The following is a 22,199-nucleotide window of genomic DNA, read 5'->3' as shown; positions in this document are numbered from 1 at the left end:
ACATTCATTTCGTTAAAGGTACTGATACCTATAAAACACCTCAGGGACTGGTTAGAGGTATTACAATTATGTAATATTACATAATTGGCCAACTATATAAACGAAACAACAGCCAGACGACCCTAGGCCCTCTGGGAGTTTGACACTCTTTGCTAAAGTTTATATCAACTTATCTTCAGGTGCAATGCCAGGTGCCAACATAATCCATTAAACATTCTTTTAGCGAGGATTTAAGATTTTAATAATAAATAACATTATTACAGAGTTTTAGGTAAATGCGTATTTGTGCATACAGTATACTCTAATACTGTTTATCTCTAAAATTCATAACAGGAGAACATCCTTATTAATGTCTATATTTCTGATATGAGAGATGGTAAAACTGAGGTACAGAAGAAGTGTGAGTATACAGTGTGTATTATAGCTTTCACAGTAGCAGCTATTCACCCCATGTAAACCCCATTTACTGTGACCTGAAAAGTATTTAAGATAATATTATTATTAAAGCATTAGCTGATAAAGTCATAAAGAACACACAAAAATATACACTTAAATAAATTAAACATGGTTAATTAATAATCAACAATGCCTTGGACAGACTGTTTTTGTGCTGCCTAATTACATCAGCAATGACACTGTCAGCTAACAGATTGATCCTTACTCACCCAGCTACATTACATGGCAACTTGTAGTTCTTAAATTCTGTGCAGCACTGCATTCTGAAGTGCTATTTAAAAAATGCTCATACAGTATGACAAAAGCAAACATAATATAATGTTACCAATCTTATCACTTCAGAATGGCAGCATTAATTACATGGTTTTAAAAATCAAGTGTAGTTACACCATACAGATTGTACTGTACAGAGAGAAAACTACAGCATTCTAGAATCATGACATTTCTCCCCACCTCAGAAGTATTTAAAAATACATTGCCATAATTTTAAAAACACAGAAGCTACTGAGCTTGAAGTAGACATCAGACCCTAACCTTAAAAGGTGATTTGTAGGATCAAAACACTTGTGGAAAAATGTGTAATGTTTCATTTTTTACTGTGCTTTGTCTATATAACCCTGGATTTTAGATGCTTCAGTTTCTGATTATAAGAGCATCAACATCTAAATGGTCTTGGCCATTAATGTTTTCGGCAGTCCCTTCAGCTTTTGTTTTAATCAGTGCAGCTTAAACTGCTGTTTGCCCCTGCTCTGACTTATTTAAACTAGCATTTACTGCATTTAAATGTATTTAAGTGACTGCCCTGCGTCCACACTTTCTGTGGACTGTACTGTTGTAGTTCTTACTATTTCATTCTCTTTGTATGTCACTTGTGATCTTCCAGATTGTGCTAGTCTTACTGCTATTTTTTAAATGTATTTATAAAATGTATTTATTGTGGCTACACAATGATTCCTTGTACTTCCATATATTATAACGTACTTATATTGTAAATTGCTCTGAACAAGGATGTCCGCTGAGCAAATAAGTAATTGTTTAATCAGTGAAATGGACTGAATCATTACCTACTCTATGTGTACAGGGGCATCATATTCTAATTGATCATTAAAGCGGGTAACTAAGTGATGCCTGCCACTGTTGACCAAATGACACTACAGGACAGGATTTCACCACTGTATGTAATAGCAACTGAGTACAAGACACTCTACTGTGGTCCAGAAATCCCACTGGTGCATATTTATTACCTTTACAATAGCAATACAACAATAAGCACAGCAATAATAAATAGGCAATAATAAAAGGCAAGTGTGCCCAATCCTGCAAAACAAATGTGATAAAACCTTTCAATCTAAATTTAAATGTATTTAAATTTTCAATCTACCTTGAAATAATCCTGAATTGAAATTATGAACACTGAAAAATATGATGAAAACCAGAAAGATAGCGTCCCTAAGAGATACTGTACAGCCCATTCTGTACAGTTACAGCATACAGTAGCTACCCTGGATAGCAAAATCAAAAATTAACACAAGGCTTCATTAAAGAAGAATTTTGCTAATTGGCCCCGGGGCTCATTTTTTAAAATTATAACATGCTGATCCTCGCCCTTATGTCTTGGGATTAACACACTTCAAACAGAAATTAAGAACGAGGGAAAAATACAGCACAAGTACTTCATGTAAGTAACCTCATTAGACTTTCCTCTGCTTCAGAAATGATTCGCCTCAGTCGCTCAGGATATCAAGAAACCTTTGATATGCCTAATGGATTACTTACAGCAAAACAATGCAGTAGACAGCACAAGTGCAGTTCTGAAGACGAACATGACAGGTAGAAGAGGGGAAAATCATAGAACAGAAACAAGTTGTTTTGGCATTGCATGCACTGATAAATTCTAATCATACTGGCCGTAAAAACAAGGCTAATATTTTACTAATTCTACCCATATCTAAGAGAACTATTTCCTTGAACCTCCTCAGCATACCAACAATAAAGTCACCAGTGCATGAAAAAGCCGGGCCACCTTCTTTTCTTTGATGTCTTTTGTGACACAAGGAGCAGAGACTTGCCATCAAAACTCAATGGAAGAAACTCAGAAGGAAAAAAAAAAGGTAGTTTTGCTGACATTTGTCCTAAGCCCATTCCCCTCACTATTTTTTGCAAACGTCCAGCTGAATATCTAATGAAAAGCTAAATGGAAACTTGTTCCAAGCCACAGAAATGGGATTTTTAAAGTAATAAAAATTAAATGTACACATTTTAGTGTCAAGCTATAGTTTGTACCTACGTTCGTTGCTCGGCTAAGAAAAAGGGAATGGAGACAGCGCTTGTGCGTTTGAGTAAGGAGGGAACTGAACTGGTTGCAGAAAAGCTATTTTGCTTAAGCAAATTCCAATGATTAGCCACCAATTGACTTGAACATTAATTTCTGTCAGGAAATGGAGGGGCAAATTAATTTACAAGAGACAGAGGCACGTTCTTAATTTCTAGTGTTCACATACCAATTTAAATCAAAAGAGTTCCTGACTGCTGTATAAATGTTTCTTGGAACCTGTGGGGACTTTGCAAGCTCATTGCAGTGCTTTTTACCACAAAGACTGAAACCACAATTGCTGCAAAGTTTACAGCTAAATCCCAGAATGTCTTCGTACCTCTCACTCAACACAGAGGTGCAGTAACACAAAACGAAGTATGCTTAAAAATGTTGTATAGCTTGTGAAATATCTTTAGAAAAATAAAACTGAAATGTACTTAGAAAATCTCTCTTCACGACCACTTATGTTGTACTTGTGAGTGGAACTCTCATATAGATTTCTGTGGAAACTATTTGGCTTTTGTTTTGATGTTTGTGAGTTGTATTTACTTTGCTATGGAAAACGTCTTTGACGTCTAGGTTTATTTGTGTTCTGATTCATGTTAAATTTAATATTAGTCACAGCTGGGCTCTGTCTGTATACAGTATATACTGAGATGGAAATCTAAATGCTATTATTTGAGTGAAATTATATTGTGACCATGGAGATTCCCATAGAAAATACATTCCTTGATTTAGTTTATCAACACAATAATGTAACAGATTTCCTGAAAACAAGCAGGGGTTGCTGGTGCCTATTAAATGGTGTGACAACCCTGTACCCTGACAACTGCCTGACATCTGTAATGTACTATATATACTATAGCTATAGTTAATGCCGCAGCCTGTAATAATTCTGTCACAGTCTGAGGGTTGAGGATGTTCCTGTCAATCTCAAATACCCAATGTGTCCAAACAAGTGCTCCATTATCTGGTGGCCATGAAGGCCAATTCAACATGTGTGTACAAACATCTATCTGTGTAACCCTGACTGTATGAGGAAAAGCATTGTCATGTTGGACAAGAAGCTGTGTCCATGAGGTTTCAACTTTGACTAGATGCAAGATGTTGTGTCCATAGCATTGGGAAGGTAGGCTACTCCATAGTAACAGCACATTCTGATAGGAGCTCAGAATTAAGTTTCAATCCCACAACACAACTTCTTACCCACCAAACCAATCTAATTCAACAAACACTACTACAGGCAAAACAGTCATCATCTGACAATTCCAGACATAGCGTCAAGCTTCAGCAAAACTCTGACTAAACCTTTTAGGTAGCTGTGAAAAATGGCATCTTTTCATCTTCTGTGAGCATAGTTAGCTTTATTTACGACTGAGCATTGTCTTACAACTCAATGGTGATGCATAAAGCTCTGACAGGGATAAGTCCTACAGCACAGCAAACCCTTGCTTGCCATACATCTTTGGATGTGAAGATGCCTAAAATCACAGACCTTTCTTGCTGTGGGGAAATGTGTGGCAGAGGATGAAGATGATCAGTTATCTGAACCCAGGTTAACGGACAAGAAATGATTGATTAGTGGACATTAAGATGACATACAAAACAACAACTTCGACATTCCAGCTTTCACCATGACAAATGCCTTGTTCCTCTCTGCCATCACTAGCAATACTTCCTGCAGATGAATGGTGGAATTGCTGAATGTGTTTATTTACTCGCACATACATCTTTTATGTGCATTATGACATACTCACACTGTGTGTCACTCCATGGCAAATGCTGCACATCTTCTACCTATTCCGGACCAGCATTGACATCTGTTTTCCTTCACGGCCCTTATTAAACATACAGTATATCATCAATTCAGGCACCCCACTAAAGTGACCTGAGACATTCTTACATGCTTGCTTACAAGATGGGTTATATTGACTATTTCCAAAGTAACCTGGTATATATTGACTTGGAGCAGAAAGAGGAGAGGAACAAAATAGTCTCACAATCCGTACCTGGAATAACTTTTTCACACATACTATTAATTTGACTTCAATAGGTACAGTATGTACCTATATGAAAACCATTGTGACAGCTTGTGTTTATTAAGGTTCTGGTGAAAGTGAAAAATCTAAATTTCTTTTCTATTCAACCTTTGATTCTTCTGCTTCAGCCCTCTTTCTGATTTGCTGCCTGCACCTTAGTTTCCTTGTATCACCCTTTCCTTTTCTGTAGGATCCAGAGGATTCTGTCTTTGAGCTGTGCCAGTCTAGGAACTTTACTTTTTGAGAGACACACTGTATCACCCATTATTACGGATTCTTCAATTTCATGTTTAAATACTAAGAGGACCTAAATTGGCAAAGGGATCAGAGGTCATTCAAGTGTCTTCACTGCTCCTCATTATGAGTGGAATCTGGAAGTGAGCTGGAAGCTGAACCAAGATATTAACTTCAATAGTTGAGAAGCAAATTCTATCCTTTAGCAACAAAGAGATTAAACATATTTTTTGCAACACAGAACTATCACTAAGGAGAAAACACACAGAAAAGAATGAGACAATTTGACTTTTATTACATCAGAAGAGAACTCGAAGATATTGCATTTTCTAACCATCTCTCTAAAGCAGAAATAAATCACGTACTGTATGGTTTTCTACTCATTAATCAAAGTTGTAACTTTCAACTCCAGTGGACTGTTTCTGCAGGTTCGCTTCCTTTATAAACCCCATGAGTCAGCATTTTCTTTACCCTCGTCGCCTTTTCAAAAGCTAGTGCTGCATGATTACAAATACTGTATGAAAACGAGTAAACACTCTTCAAGCCTTGCTCAAAAATCAGCAGGGGCATACAAGCACAGGTTCCCTGACATTCATCAAGAATCCATTAAAATAAATACATGAAAAACGCCAACCAACAGAATCATATTACTTTCAGTAGGATATGAAAGATAGTGATAAAATCCAATTTTTCACATGGCACAGGTGCCTGAGGCTTGATGGGATTATTTTGACAGAAAAGGGAGCTTGTGATTTCTGATGATTGTTCGCATCTCACAATAAAGGAATTCAATGAAAGTAAATGGTCTTTGCAAATTCTCCAAGCCCATAAAGAACTGCAATAATTTGAGAGGTCAGTAAATCATTATCTGACAAAGTAAGGTCTTGATTAGAGAAGACATTTTTACCTGCCTAAATTCTACACCCCACACATGTTGGTGGCTTTCTGTTTCCAAAGGTCTCTAGTTTTAATCCAATGGAAATCCGCTATCAACTACAGAATTTGTAGTTTGTTATTAGTGAATGGGTTGAGGTTTTGATATGAACCAGGCTAGTTAAAGCTGGTTAGTCCTTCCCAACATTTGATGTTAAAATATTGGTAAAATACTTATGCACCCTTTTTTATTTACAGGGGTGAATTCCAACTTAAACACACTTCAAACAGTGCAAAATGGAATTCCATAAAGATATCATTCTGTATTCTTTAAAAAGTAATTGAACAACAGATATGTTTCCATGTGATACAGTAGGAGACCTACTGCATTAGTGAAAGAGGCTATTGATTTCACAGCTGCCTAAGATTTTGTTTTCCAGAAGACAAATGTTTGAAATTCAACCTTTCAAAAGAAAGGAAAATTATGTATCCCATGTGACCGCATCGACACAAGCTAGGGTTTTCTCCACTCTTCATGGTGTGACATATTTTGTGAACAACAGTAACCAGAAAAAATACACAAAGGATTTAAGAAGGCTAGTCTCTTGTGGCTCATTTTAGAGGAACAAATATTGTATGCAAAGTCGAAAACACATGCAGTAACATAGAAGTCATTGAACTTTCAATTCCTTAAAGTCTTTTTTTGTTATTTTGTTATTATTATTAGTTAAACTATACTTATTTGATTTGAACTCTTTGATTAGAACAAGTTGTAGATGCTCATTCTAGTGATGAAGACAAGAGTATAACGTTAACCCCAATAGGCTCCTAAAGAGTTGCACATGTAAGAATTAAAAAGATAATTTTGTATTTGCTCTTAGATTATTTTTAAAGGGTCATACATTTAACTGAATAAAGCTCCACTACACTCTTTAAGAGAAACAGCCTACTGTAACTGTAGCTGTTAGGCATACTATATTACCTACAGTATGGAAGACAGCCGTTTGAAATTCTCTGTATCACAGTGGTTATAAAAAATCCTACGAATTGTGAATTCCCAGCTCCTGTTTTTTTGATAACAAAACTTTTGTCTAATAAGAAAACTAACACACTTAAAGAAAAAATATGAGAAAGGAAAAGAAAGTGAGAATCTGTTGTAAAAATGAAACTATTCTAAAACATTTCAGTTTATCTCCACAGGTTCAGAAAAACTAATAAATAAGAAAATAAATAAATTGTGCTTAACAGATCTGTGTGGTGCTACTGGGTAGCCAGAGAGGAAGCTTCTATCGGGGAGGTGTGTGGAGTGCACTGAATCTTTTCTCTGCATTCACAGGTTTAAACCCAGCCTCACCTGCATCACTTTAGTGGACATAACTGACAACAGCACAACTGCACATGACTTGGTGCTAGGTTTCACTGAATACCATCTGCTGTGTGCACTGTCATGAATGTAAGATTCTACAACACAGTGGTAGTCTTCAGCACTTGTGTTCCCCTCAGAGTCTGGCAGGAATATTCACTGGGTAAATATGGTTAGGGGTAAGTTCAAATCAATATCTCAAAACCCCCAGGTGTAAAACCAACAGACTCAGGAAATCTTTCATCCCCACTGCAATCACACTCTTAAACAATGCAAAGTAACTACCTTGTCTCTTGTTTCTTTCTCCTGTAACACTGCTGTATTCTCTTCCCTTTTGATAATGTGTATTGTGTTGTGTTTGACTTTGCCGTAAAACAAATTTCCCCTAGGGGACAATAAAGCTTGAATTGAATTTAAATCAAAGGGCTACACAAAACTTTCCTAATTCTGACTAATTTTCACACTTCTGAACATCCATCATCTAAAACAACATCATTACATAAGTCATGCAAAGGAAATGGTATGATCAGAGGACAGAAATGTTAAGGCCAAAAGCTGTATCAAGCTTTCAGGCACAAAAAAATAGTTTCTGAACTGAGCAACAGTGACACGAGGTGGTCTCTTTGCACAGAGCAATGTTCACTCAGGCTTGGTATGCAATGTGTTCCTCCAGGCTCTCTAGGAAACTTAAGTTATTCACATATACAGGCTTAGAAGCATCAAAGTGCTCTTTTGTCGCTCTCTGTTGATGACAGTTCTTTCACTCATACACAAGGGAAGGCATGTGAGATTGTTCTTGTTCAGAATCCAGCTTTTGATATAGAAAGAATGAGGGCATATACATGTGAAAAGATTACTGCATCACAAGAGTACCATTATTTCATGGGTTTAGGAAGTGAGGTGAGCCATTAAGAGAGACTGCTAATGGATCACAAAGCAAACTCCAAGAGCAAAGAAAGCACTCTTGCTATTTTCATCTTAAATATGGCCATTCACAAAATTCATCAAACAAATAAGGTGTCAGGATGCATCCGATACCCACAGGCAAGCTATTAAAAAAGCAACAGGGGGTTGGATGGTAACAAATAAAATAGATATTTAGGTTTTCATTAACATTGGGTGCCTGTTCATCTTCTTTATATTTGAATGGAGAGCTTCTGCAAAAAGAAAAAGCACACAGCACATAATCACTTCACACTACAATTCCTCTTTCTGTCTGACTTTCAACCCAGGTGGATACATTTCTATCTGATTGACTACATTTGACATTTACTTTAGGGAAACAAAAACATTCAGGGACACCAAGATTAGAAACCAGCAACAAAACGAAACACATTCACATTTTTTACTTTGTGATCAAAGTTTCTCTGATTCTTATTGCCAGGTTCTTCCTGCTTTGCTCTATGCTCATCAGAGCCAGGACGGTTCTGTAGAACAGTGTGCGTCATTCCACTATGGGGCAATACTCAGTCTTTCCCAGAATATGCTAACTGAACTGCCAATGACATTGCACTGTGGAGGAATCTAGAGCAATTCCAAGTCCTAATATGAGCTGTGTGAGGAATGGCTTGATTTCCATATCCACAGATCTAACCAAACTGGGGCCAACTTGTTTGAAAACATGGAATGCCTCAAAGGGATGTGAAGTCATGATATCCTTAGGTGGGAAATTTAAATAAAAATTGTGGTATGGTGGTACATGCAAACTACATGGTTACATCTTAATGATTTACACATTATAGCACAATTTGTTGTATTATTGTTGTTAATTATGTTTTTTTGAAAGCACGTGTTTATCCTTTTTATCCAATTTATCAGAATGCTGAGATTAAGCAGGATATTTATAGTCATGGGAATCAGATATCATGGTCCTGATGCTCCTTAATCCAGTTGATTTGATTAATGAACTATTCTTTCAATTATATCTATAGTATTTGATCAATTTAGCAAGTAGTTTGCAGTCATCCCTTTAAGCCTGTTGGCAATGTTTACAATAACCCTGTAAATTACAATTAATAAAATCCTGTATGATCACAATTAGTATTTCAGGCCAGGGTATTAAATGTTGAAAACTGTTATCCCAGACCTGAACTGGTCATTCTTGCTGTAATTGGTCATTCAATGTACTGCACTTAAGAGCACCATCTCAAATCACTCAAAAAAGTAGTGTTTAAAGTAAAAACACTACTTTAAATAACTTTCTCAGCCTACATGGCATTTATTAAACCTGCGATCCACAATTTACTACAATAAATTGATTTGTAGTGTAAACAGCCCAATATTTACCTTTTTTCTCCCGCATTGTGGAAGTGCAACTGGATATTCAATGCAACATTACAACACCACACAATCCTACAGAATATTTAACTCAGATAACTCTAAGCCCGTCTCTCTTGACAAGACCAGTGACCGTTACTAAGTCATGAAGGGCCTGCAAGACCAGATTCAACTGCAGTAATTATGTTCTTATTCATTTTCTAATTCTTTATGACATCTGAGTTTCTCACACACTCTCAAGACTTGAGGCTGGGAATGTCATTACGAAACAAGTTTGACATGGAAGTGGTGGTGGGGGCACTATTAACAATTATTAAACAGACATGCTGTTTACAGCCTTTGCACTCTGTCCTGGCTGAAATGAATTATGACAGACCAAAAAGAATAAGGAGCTAGACAGCAAGACGTAATACCCCTTGGCCCGATAAGGCAGCTTCCACCTTTAGAATATGCAGGACGCCGAGTTGGCCTCACAGCAGCTCTTGAGGTTACTTCTGAGTGTGCACTGTGCAGATGACACTTCAATCAGCACAGCACTGGCGAGGACGGAGGGATTAGTCCAGGGGGACCTCTTTCAGTGTCCTCTGGGATACAGTGGCTGCTTTGGAGTCCTTCATCTTCTCCAAACCAAACAGCAGGTCCAGCTGTGTTACCGGCCTCAGTCTGTCTTCATCTACCGGCCTGGAAGAACACAGCACAGCAAAATCTTGTCAGCAGGATTCAAAACAATTCAAGAGGGGGGGCGTCTTGAATTCATGCCTTTTGTGGTTTTAAGGTAGTGTTGAAACGTGGCATTTATAGCTCGAGGTTACATGCCTTAAAAACATTGTTAAAAATTACACATTATCCTGGGCAGCCGTGAAGGGCAATGATTAGGACTTGCGGTAAGAAGGTTGTAGGTTTGAATCCGGGGTGGGAAGCTGCTGTGGTACCCTTGAGCATGGTACTTCACTCAGATTGCTTCAGTCAAAAGCCCTGTTGTGTTGGGTACTCTCTAGGTCAACATCATAGAGGAGGTTTTTTTTTCTCACTTGACTTATCAGGTTAAAAACAGTGTCATTTTTCTTCTGATGATAATTGTGCTATACATTTGAAGATTCAAAGTTTTGAAAGTGGAAAAGGGGCAGTTTTCAAGTTTGTCAGCATAACCCCTAAGAAAAACAAGTGAAATATTTACATGACATGACATTACAGCACATAATTAGGTCTCATTGTCTCAAGCTCTTTTGGTTACACAAGTTTCCCTCCATGCAATGACTGCTGAAGACAAATCTAACCACGAAGGTACAAATATGAGGACTAGTCCTATTCACAATGATGCATTTCTGATTATTCTGAGTTCTTAGTTCAACAATTAGTTGAAAAAACATTGAACAAGCTACATTTGGATTTATGAAAAGATCTGTCTTAAACAGTAATAGAGTCTTATAACAGACAATAAAATACAATATCAAATCAATACAATCAAGATACAATATCAAATCAACGCAATGAATAACGCATAAAACACTGTTAAAGACACTATAAACCAGAAGAGTGTAGGATTCTTGTACAATACACATGAATAACAAAACCAGACAAAAGAACACTGACCTCAATCATGAATCAGAGTTCACACCACATAAAATTCAACAAAAGGTTTTTGCAAATTTGATCTAATGGAGTAGGTGGTGTTAAGTATTGCATTTCAGGCTGTAATAGTATGTGGGTTGAAAGACAGGACATTTGAAATGCTTCTGTATATTTATATGTGTAGAACCATCTTTCAGAAAGATCTTTGCTGGAACAGTCCCTTCTAGGGAGTTAAAACGATAATGAAAGGGATTCATTATTGGTTTGGGATCGGTTTGTACTATACTCTAACAACTATTTAGAAATTCCTGCATTAACGAAAACAGCAAATTAAATATCTTCTTTGGATATTTACATAGTTGACTAAAAATTAATTCATACTAAGAAAAATGTTAAGGGCAGCACTGTGGCACTGGGTTCAATTCCAGACCTGGGGTGGAGTTTAACATGGCGGGAGTGTGTGCGTGTTTGCGTCTATATGTGCCCTGCAATGGACTGGCGCTATGTTCAGGGTGTACCCTGCCTTGTGGCTTTTACTTGTCAGGACAGACTCCGGCTCCCCCTTGACCTGGAACTGGCAGAAGTGGGCAAAAAATGGATGAATAAATGTAATGTAAATGAAAGTTGATTTTAGCAAAACAAGATTCAAGTACACATTCCTAAATTATTTTTCAGTTGTTCATTCATAAATTGCTTTTATTTGTTGCGTAAATAAAAACATGAAATCTGTAAGACTATGTTGCCTTTGACATCAGAAAAGTAGTTGTCCAAAATGATTGCACATTTTTCTAAATACATGAGGTTCTAATTTAATCACATCCCTGTAAATGTCTTGACAATAAATGCCAAAAACACAATCTTGTAATCTTTTTAGTCATATATAATATTTAAAAATATATATAATAGCTTCACAAAGCCTCAAAGCTTACAGCAGCTTCTAGAAGTCACCCTGATTGCCACTGGGTATTCAAGAAGTCTTAAAATAATAGCAAAACACTCACCATGTCAAGAGGGGGGAAAAGTCAGAGAACTGTATAAAAATCTAAGGCAGAAGATTATCGACCACAGCAATTCTAGTGAGAGCTTTAAAAAACCGTGGTGTCTATCATCCAAAAGTTCTTATTTGACTTATTGATTTTTTAAATTGTTTTTTTGTTTTTTTTCTCCTTCTGCCCCCTGTTTAACACCAATGTGAACTTTTTGCCTTGTTGGTATTATAAGGAGAATGTGGGTGTTGGGCTGAGTTGCATAGCAACACAAAAAGAAGAGGCATTAATCAGTCAAATAGCAAATAATGAGCCCTAAAGCCAACATTGACAGTCTCAGTGGTATGAATTATACAAATAGGTAATGTTCGTATTGAAAAAAGGAATGTGAATATGGGGATATGTGGCTTTCTCTGGTCCTGGTGTCTTCATAAGAACTGAAGAACAAACTGGATATTCTATCCTAAAAAATGGTGTTCAACACTGACCAACCTGAAGCACTCCTTTAACATATCCAAGCAGCTGAATATTGGAACATACAGTATAATCAAAATTCTTGATTGGCCATCACAATCTTCAGACCTCAATCCTTCAGAATATCTGTGGTGTGAACTAAAGAAAGCAGCTCACACAGGCTGCTAGAGCAGCTTCTCACACAAGAAGCATAATCTGAAGGAGACTGAGAAGTTCTTCACGAAGGCACGGTCAAAAATCCCCACCAAGAAAAACCTGGGTGTCTGGAACAAGCTGCCAAGCCATGTGGTTGACCCCAATTCCCTAGGATCCTTCAAGAGATGGTGAGCGAGGTACTCAACTCCATGACCTGCTATCAATCAAAGAACATCGAACGGCCTCCTTTCATTTGTAACCTCGTGTTCCTACGTTACCCTTAGTATGGCGTTTACTTGAAACATCCCCAGCAACTGCAGACAGTAACTTGTATTTTAGCTTATACTGTCTCCAGTTCTTCTTCAGCGAAGCTCCAGCAGTTCACCTGTCTTTCTGATGGATTCTGGTAACACTTACCTCTCCTCCATGTCCAGCTCCTGCAGCTGGTGCGCGATTTGCTTCATCTGTTGCTTGCGCACATAATCCCTGACTCGGTACATGGCAGCATCCCGGCAAAGCTCCTTCAGGTCGCTGCCAGAGTAACCCTCCGTCTTCTCTGCAATCTCCTTCAGATTGATGGCATTGCTGAGCTGTGAGCGGAAAAAAAACAGACCTTGTGAAAGAAGTTTCAAATGATTTACTGTCACTTTGTTTCCTACCTGCTGCCTACATTTGCATTGTCAGGAAATGCCCAAGGATCAGTGTTCAAGTAGATCTGGTTAGTGGAATATCGTTTTGCTTTTGCCGCAAAAAAATGCATTGTGATGTTGCTTTGCTGCACTAAATACAAGCTTACTGCACTGCAACTATGGCTGTGTTTTTGTATCCCAGGGCCTTTTATGTTTGCTTATAGGTCCTCTCTGTTTCTTGTCATAATCAGCTACTACAGAAGCAAAATCAATAATCAATATAATACTTTAATCTCACATGGCTGACTCAGAGTCTCCCATAACCAAAGAGACCCCTTAATTGCAGAAGAGCACTGCCACATGTACGCCATCATGCATGATCCAATTTGCACTTATTTCTTTATATCTTATGAACTGTACTTTGATTAGATTTCTGAGCTTGACTAAGACTGTCATACATTAAAACAACTTTGCCATAACTGATATTTCTCTTTTTTAAATGAACAGAACTAAATCCCTACCCATAAGAAATAGACATAATGTTTATTATAATAATGTTCATTACGATCTGTGACTTCAGGCTAGATAGATGCAGCAGGGGGCAATTGCTGATCTTTAATTAAGATTGCAATATGGTAACAAGCAAAAGATGAAAGTATCAAGTACACCTCTTCAAGAAGAAATCTGTATCTATCTAATTGAAGGTATCTAAGGTTAATGAATACCCTGAGAGATTTGATTTGGGCTGCAATGTTTTAAGAATGAAGTGCTGGGAAGACACTTACATTTTCTCCCGCCAGAATCAGCTTTAAGATGTCTTGCCTTTGCTTTTGACTCTATAGAAAGGAAAAGAAGAGCAAAAAAAGTGGCTATATCTCTGGGAATAAAAAATATATAAAATCAATATCAGAATTTTCTAGGAAAGCCAGAAGCAAAACTGTAATGGAGTTTGTGATATTGAAGTAGGGAGGCTGCAAAGGAACAGTCTGAAAAGAAAAGAGACGCAACGTTTTGACTGTGGAGCCTTCTTCAGGTGTTCAAAGAGTTTAAAGACTTCAAACTTCAAGAGCTGAAAACACATTACTGTAAATACTATGGCTAAAATAGACAATTGAAATAAAATACCCCCCATTTAAGAAATTCAAAATTCAAAAGATACAGAGGTTCCCCAAGCTCAGGACCATCAAAGTAACATATAGGTCAACTTCAACTGAAACAAATACCTGTTTAGGAAATATGCTTATTCAGACACAGCAGATCCAAAAACATATATGTATTATCTCCTAATGCTTGTTAATGTTTGACAGATGATGGTGACCAACTTTACTTTGTCAGCTTAAATAAAAATAAATTACCATTGTATTAGACTGGCTCATGCTAGCGCCAATTAGCAAATCTTCATTAATAATACTGACAGAGGACATAACAAAGTTCACATATAACAATATTCACGTCAAGTAGCCACAGGGAACCTGAGGAGTTTTGGGGCTGGAGACCTCTGATTGACTATACGTCTTTGAGGCTGTCTCCAGGGCAGCCTCTAGTGGTGGCCTATGCTTACTGCTCCACCTGTTTCTAAAAACTGGAAAAACCTGTAAGTTTATGGTGCTTGAGGGCTGAAGCACACTCAGATATAATCCGAAATGGTCTCTATATATTCCTTAACAAATCACCCCCCTTAATTCAGCATAGTGAAACTGTTGCAATGTTTCTGGAACTGAGGAAATAGTGGTGACCTAAAAAGCTTGTTATACTACGGCTCTCCAGGGTCAAGGAGTGGAACTGGAGAACGCAGGGAAAATCCTGTTTCTACCAGCTGCTAACATGGATAAGGCTCTTACAGGCAGATTGATCTGGAAGGTGGTAGGCATCCGGCGGAGTATGGCCGGATCAACATCCTGCGGCCTGTTTGTGGCTCCCATCACCATCACCTGTCAACAGAAATACACTGCAAGTGAAAAACTGGCGCAGAAAACAGCTGCAGTGTTCCTGGGTAGCAGCCAGGCCGTTTTAGGTGCGTCTGCCCTGTTTACTACAGCATCATGCTGCAGAACAACACCACACTGTACCTGGCAGTCTGAGCCCGTCTCCAGCCCATCCCACAGACTCATAAACTGAGCTTTCATCATGGCTGTGGCCTCATGGTCCATGCTGGAGCGACTGCGCAGAAACGAGTCTAATGGGAAAATAGGCGAAATGAGGGAGCATTGAAAAGCTGTTACCCTTGTTCTACTAACACTGAGTTTTCTTTAAAAAAAAACGCGGGAATCTGCAATTATTTCTTCCCCTTTTTTTGCATATTTTTGGAAACATCAGCTATTGCTATTGCAACAGCCCTTTGTGCTAGCACAATAGAGATGAAGAGGGCTTATATACAGTATGCATTCTACCAGCTATCTACTTCCTCTTCTTACTGCGAGCCCATAGAAGAAGCCGCAGAGTGGAGCAGAATCAGCTCCAGGGGTCACTGCTGCACTTCAAAGTGAATGAAATCAGACCGACAGAAGAGACAAACAGCAAAGCAGTTTTTATGATACCACAGCTGTGGTCAAATGGCATTCCCAATCCTTCCATCCTGCAGGACCTGACCCACTTTAATTGTCTGATTAATCCATGAGTAATTTAATTAAGTAATGAAGGATCTGGCTGCACAAAAGACTGTCCAGTTTTATCTAGCACAGGTCTGAATATCTTTGTCACTCAGTGCTGTCCATAAGACCATTCTGTTAACAGCCAGCAGCTCTCTGTGGGTATAAAGATAGTACATGCTACAAAGCTCTGTGATTACCAATCTCATCAATGAAGATGATGCAGGGTTGGATCTTCACCGCAAGGGAGAAGACTGCGGCAGTGAGTTTCTGGGACTCTCCATACCATTTATCAGTCAGCGTGGAGGCCTGCAGATTGATGAACTGGCACCCTGAAGCCTTAGCTGTAGCCTTGGCAATCAGGGTCTTCCCACAGCCTGGGGGCCCATACAACAGCACACCTTGAGAGCCAAAGGAGAGGAAGAACTTCCATTACTCCCCCTGAATTAAGAGCAAGTCAGTTCTCTGGGTGACTTTACAACATGGAACAAAAGATTTCCCTGATTTTTTTTTTTGCATGTGTGCGCATTAGATCTCATTTTGAATTGCTCAGACAGTCATCTGTACCTTTCGGTGGCTGGAAGAGCTTGGATCCTCTGAATAAGTGTCTCTTCTGAAAGGGCAGAATGACACTGTCCTGGAGCTCAGTGATCACCTCGTCCAGCCCTGCTATGTCCCTCCAGGTCACCTGCAGCATCATGGCAACAAAATACAGCCTCAGCTTCTACTCTTATGGGCATTTCACATGAGACTATGATAATCAGCTTCGCAAACATAAAACCAACACGTTTCCTCTCTGTTGTCAGGAACGTAAAGTTATTAAAAACCTCAGGAATGCTGTGTCTATTTCTACACACAATGTAAAATCAGCAACTCCTTCAAGCCTAGGTACTCTGAAAACAAAATGACCATTATTTTTTTCCTTATATTTATATAACATATTATTATAACTTTATACTTTTTTAAAATATTAACATTCCTAGTTTGACATAACGTTTTAATCAATGCAGGTTTATTAACACTGCCGGCTGCTATACATCTTATCATTTGCCTGTCATCTGGGTAGATTGGGGGAGTGTCATTCATTATAATTCATTATAACAAATCACTGGTCAGTAATTCATTATAATACACCAAAAGTAATTGTTTTATTCCAAGGAATCAAAAACACCTGAGGCCTCACCCAACTAGTCTTCCCTGAATTAGAGTGTATTTAATAATTTAGTGGGCAGGAGCATTGCTTACCATAAAAAACAGTAATTTACAATTTAGATACTAGCAACTAAATTGATTTAATCCAGACTTAAATCTCATTTACTGTAGGTTGAAAAGAGCAGGGAGCCAAAATGTATTTAGAAATTGAGCTTGATACCTCTGGATTAGAGGTAAAAACTGGTGTTTCTGCTTGTTCAAAATTACCTTCATGCTACGGGGATCCACAAGATGTGAGGCAATGTTCATCTCGTACTCATTCAGCTTGATTCCCTCCACCCCAATCTGTTTCATCAGCTGCTCCGCCTGTGCACGAAGGTAAGGCAAAGACAGGATCCTCATACTGCACCTAAGCACCATAAACTTTACAGCTCCAGCCACCAAAATCTTAACAAGGAAATAAGAAAGGCTGTAAATTAGATTAATCATGAATATAACTTCCATTGATTACGGTTCCAGTTTTTCCTATACTGCATAAGCAAAGAGACTGCTTTTAACTGCTTCCCTGCATTGTCTTGATGAGAACAGAGTGGTATCTATATAAGCATCAATTTCCCTTTGATGTGTATCTTCCTGCAACTCAGAATCACCCAAGGGTGTGTTCCTACTTCCTGCTTGTCATTGCTAATTTTATTTTAACAGGTATTTCCCCATGAAACAGTCTTAAATATTTATTGTATTTTTATTGTTTCTGCTTCTTCTGGCCGATCCCCCTATTGTTTTATGTTCTGTAAATTGAACTAGGATGGTAACTCTACCAGTACCTAAATTGATTTAATCTAGATTTAGATCTCTTTTAGATTATGAAGAGTAGCGAGTCCAAAATGCATCCAGGAACTAACTTTGATACCCCCGCTTTAGAGATAACAACTGTTGTTCATGTTTATTAAACAGTTAAAGAAGATGTTCGTTTTCTAAAGCCTTGTTTCTTAAAATGTCATAATTTTGGAAATGTTCTTCTTGCTTAGAAGGCTATCTTTAACTACTGTTTCCATAATCTTACCAGTAACAGAAGCGAAACAGATTGACTGGCCTAGAATTTACTGGCTCAGTTTGGATCCCCTGCTAATGAATTGGTGTTAAACTGTTTGGAATTATTCAAGATGAGGGTACAGCTCAAGCTAAAGTTAACATACAGTATGCGATCAACTGGGCATCACCGTGTCCTACACAACCAAATCAAATTGATCCCATTTCATAAGGAAACAAATGCTTTCTTTATATCTACAACTTACTACTTCAGATTAATTAAAATAACTGCTAGAATTCACTCAATGTTTTAATAGCCAGAAATTTTGGTCACATTTCTTTCAATTTCAGCTGTGAAACGCAGCCCTCCACAGGAAGCTCAGTCTACCCACTGCACTCGGACACAGACGTACCCTCTTCTTGGCCTGCAGTTTCTGCTTACGAGTGGGATCCAGGGCATCCACCACCCACTTGATGCTGAAGTACGTCGCCGCCCCAAAGATTGTCAGCCGGACCACCAAACCCACCACCTCATTCCTGGTCAAAGGCCGAACAAGGGCATCTCGGGGGATCTCTTTCAGCAACATTCCTGGTGCTGCTCTGCCTCTCACTTCAATCTCTTCAAGACAGAAGGCTGGCAAAACACAAAGAGGAGAAGTGCACTGTGAAATGGAACTTGGCGCCACAGACAGGGAAAGACGCCAGCCAGCAGCATACATTTTCACACTCAGGCCAGAGGAAGTCGAACCCATGTAGATTCTCTGGGAAGTAAAGAACATAATTTGAGGAAAATGTGAAAAAAAAATTGCTTCTCAGGATTAAAGGTGGGAGGACTTTCCAAGAAAACCCTGCTGAACTATTAATAAGATAAGCCTAGCAGTAATTAAATTAAAATTTCCAATTTCCCTCCCGGGATCAATAAAGTATCTATCTAATACTGTAATGTTAATAATGTTGCTTTATTAGCAATTTCTTGCATTAGGAATTCGTCTTTTCGCATACCCCAGCTTGCTCTCCATGAGACACAGACACACAGACAGGGAGAGAAGCTTGGGGTCAGAGCGCAGGGTCAGCCATTGTACAGCGCCCCTGGAGTTGGGGTTAAGGGCCTTGCTCAGGGGCCCAACGGAGTAGGATTCCTCTGCCGGCTGCAGGACTTGAACCGGCAACCTTCCAGTCACAGGCACAGATCGTTAGCCACAGAGCCACCACTCCGCCCGCGAAATACGTGCGCCGCCCGGGAATCGAACCCGGGTCGCAAGAATGGGAATCTTGCATGATACCACTACACCAGCGGCGCTTCTGAGATACTGTTGCCCAAAGAAGAGAGGCGAGGTAGGCCACATTCTATGACTTTAAAGAATGTCCTATTCTCACATGCTAAAAGAACTGAATCTTTTCTGTCTGAAAAGATCCTGACCTGATTCAAATATTTATATTTCTCAAAGCCACTGCTAAATTCACCTCACTGGAAGTCTTTAGAATCAGTGTGAAACATGAACCAGAAGACTCAAGTGGAAAGGTACATGGGAATGAGCATTTAAAACTGAAAACAGGAAGCAGTTCTTTGCACAACAGGCTGGTGAATCCTGGAATAAAATGCCCAACCATATTATTGGTTCAATATCATTACTGAAAGACTGATATTGAATTATAGGAAGCGATTGGTTGCAGTTATTGCAAGTGAAGGTAGCGCAACCAGTGTAAGTGTAATTACTTTTTCACACAGGGGATATGGGTGCTGGATAACTTTATTAAATAAATGGAATAATAATAATAATAATAATAAAGTGTTATTTGTTCACTCAGGTGCCCTTTATGTAATACTAGATTTTATCTAAAAATCTGAAAAATTCCAGTGTGACAAATATGTAATAACAGAGGAAATCAGGAAGGGGGCAAATACTTTTTTTACACAGCACTCAATGCATAGCGCTTTTCTGGACACTCCACCCAAAGCGCTTTCCAGGTAATAGGAACACCCCTCCACCACCACCAGTGTGCAGCCCCACCTGGATGATTCAATACACCAGAAGTGCACCAGAGCAGTCTCCACACTTCAGGGACGAGAACAGAGTAATGAAGCCAGTTCATAGATGGGGATTATTAGGAGGCCATTGGTAAAAGCCAATGGGAAATTTGGCCAGGATGCCAGGGTAACACCCCTATTCTTTTCGAGAAACAACCTGGGATTTTTAATGACCACAGAGAGTCAGGACTTCGGTTTTACATCTCATCCAAAGGACAGCGCCTTTTTACAGTATAGTGTCCCCATCACTATACAGGGGCATTAGGACCCACACGGACCACAAGGTGAGCACCCCATGCTGGCCCCATTAACACCTCTCCCAGCAGCTTTCCCAGGAGGTCTCCCCTTCAGGTACTGACCAGGCTCACACCGGCTTAGCTTCAGTAGTTTGCAAGGTGATATGGCTGCTGGAGCCATAAGGATAGGATACATAAATGAAACAATGAAGCTATGAAAAAAATGAAAAACAAACAGCCGAATGACAAGTAATTGTATAATATCACGTCAAATGGATCCATTATATAGAGATCTTTAAAGGGTTACCTAATAAATCTAAAATTATGTTTTTTTGCGATTTCTTAAAAGCTTATTCTTGGCTGCTGGTTTCAACAAAATCGATTGCAATAGTTGTTGTATATTGCAATAGAGCTGTATATAATAAATAATTGGCTTGAAAATATTACGTAGCAAATATGAAATACGGAAACAAAACTGAAAGGCAAAATTTAAACTAAGCACAAAAGTCACGAACGAGTTTTGCTTTTTTTCTGCTAATTACGTCACGACTGTATACTCAGGTGAATGTGTGCCCTACGTCAGAGCTGTTACAGAACCATCGCAAAGCGACTAAGGACAGCAAAAGCTATATTGCAAAATATAAATAACATAGTGCACCTCAAAGAATAATTTTTATTTTATATAAAGAGATCCACAGGCGTTTCTTGTGATAGTTCTTGTAATACTAATTCATTCATAAACACCCACAAGAAACGTAATTGAGAAACATAATTGCTCGTAAGTAGTAAAAAATTGTCAAGTCCATTCCAGAAACATAAATTAGCAAAAGACGTGGTCATTACTTAAGAGAATACCAATCAGTATGTTTTCTGCAAATTAAACATAAATGGAAAATACACTCAATTTATACAAAATCTAATGACATCACAGGTTTAATGTTCTGTGCCCACAACGAATGGCTGTTAGCCTAGCTAAATAAATGATTCAATGACTCAATGTCACTAAAGCGAAAGGAAGCAGCTGGGGAGGTGGTTTTCAATGTAAAGAAACCTAATTAATTTTGAATGAACTACCAAAAATAAAATGATTCACCAAGCTTTAATAGTATCATAGCGACGCTGCTTAGGTTACATGACAAAGGAAAATGCAATTAATGAACATTTTAAAAGACTCAAACAACAGAAAACAAATGCAAATATTTTTTCACTTACTGATATCTCCTGCAGCATCTTCTGTGTGTTACCCTATAATACACCGATAGAGAAACAAGGTAGTTTGCACTTTAGTTCCACGCGTATTTCCAAATGTATTCAAATTTTATTTGTGGTTTTTAATTAATTTAAAACCTAACGACAAAAAACGTGTAGTTTATCATTCTATAGCATTAAAGCAATTAACGTCAAGGCTGTGTATTTGGCTGCTATTGCAGATAACAGTTAACAAAATGTTGACAGCAAATATATACTTGCTTATTCATAATATGTGCGTATCTTAATACAAATTTCATCCTTAATCTTACAGGATAAAATATGATTTCTATATAAAAAGGAACACCATTGACGACTGTTTTAAAAAGTCAACAGACGTCGCTATGAATCGTTGGATATATGAATATTAATTAGGAAATCTCTAGGTAGCGGAAATTTCTGAGGAATATTTCAGACTAAAGCAGGCAACCACGCCCAGCTCTGGCCCGTGGTACTGTATAGTCTGATTCTAACGTTGTAAAACGTTAAAAGAAAGGACATTGATAATGGCTATTAGAATTATGACACATATTAATTATCAGTTGATTACGTGGGCATTTTCATA

The 22,199-nt window shown here is 38.3% G+C and overlaps 1 protein-coding gene and 1 non-coding gene across 2 annotated transcripts; both read right to left on the bottom strand.

Moving 5' to 3' along the window:
• Nucleotides 1–5,318: 5,318 nt before the first annotated feature.
• On the bottom strand, nt 5,319–21,633 carry atad1a (ATPase family AAA domain containing 1a). The gene is made up of 10 exons (XM_088909452.1): nt 21,599–21,633; nt 18,535–18,755; nt 17,360–17,458; nt 16,508–16,628; nt 16,141–16,341; nt 15,422–15,528; nt 15,194–15,283; nt 14,138–14,188; nt 13,141–13,313; nt 5,319–10,237 (listed from the first exon to the last, which is right to left on the bottom strand). The coding sequence occupies exons 2-10, from the start codon at nt 18,706–18,708 to the stop codon at nt 10,111–10,113; spliced, it is 1,143 nt and encodes a 380-aa protein (XP_088765578.1). The 5' UTR covers nt 18,709–18,755; nt 21,599–21,633; the 3' UTR covers nt 5,319–10,110.
• trnag-ccc (transfer RNA glycine (anticodon CCC)) lies at nt 19,351–19,421 on the bottom strand. The gene has a single exon. It is a non-coding gene; the product is annotated as a tRNA-Gly (tRNA).
• Nucleotides 21,634–22,199: the final 566 nt, after the last annotated feature.

This window comes from Atractosteus spatula, chromosome 2 (genome assembly GCF_055471065.1).
Source record: "Atractosteus spatula isolate fAtrSpa1 chromosome 2, fAtrSpa1.hap1, whole genome shotgun sequence".
In the NCBI taxonomy this organism is placed as follows: Eukaryota; Metazoa; Chordata; class Actinopteri; order Semionotiformes; family Lepisosteidae; genus Atractosteus; species Atractosteus spatula.
The sequence above is the reverse complement of the archived record's forward strand: the minus strand, read 5'-3'. Positions and strand labels throughout refer to the sequence as shown.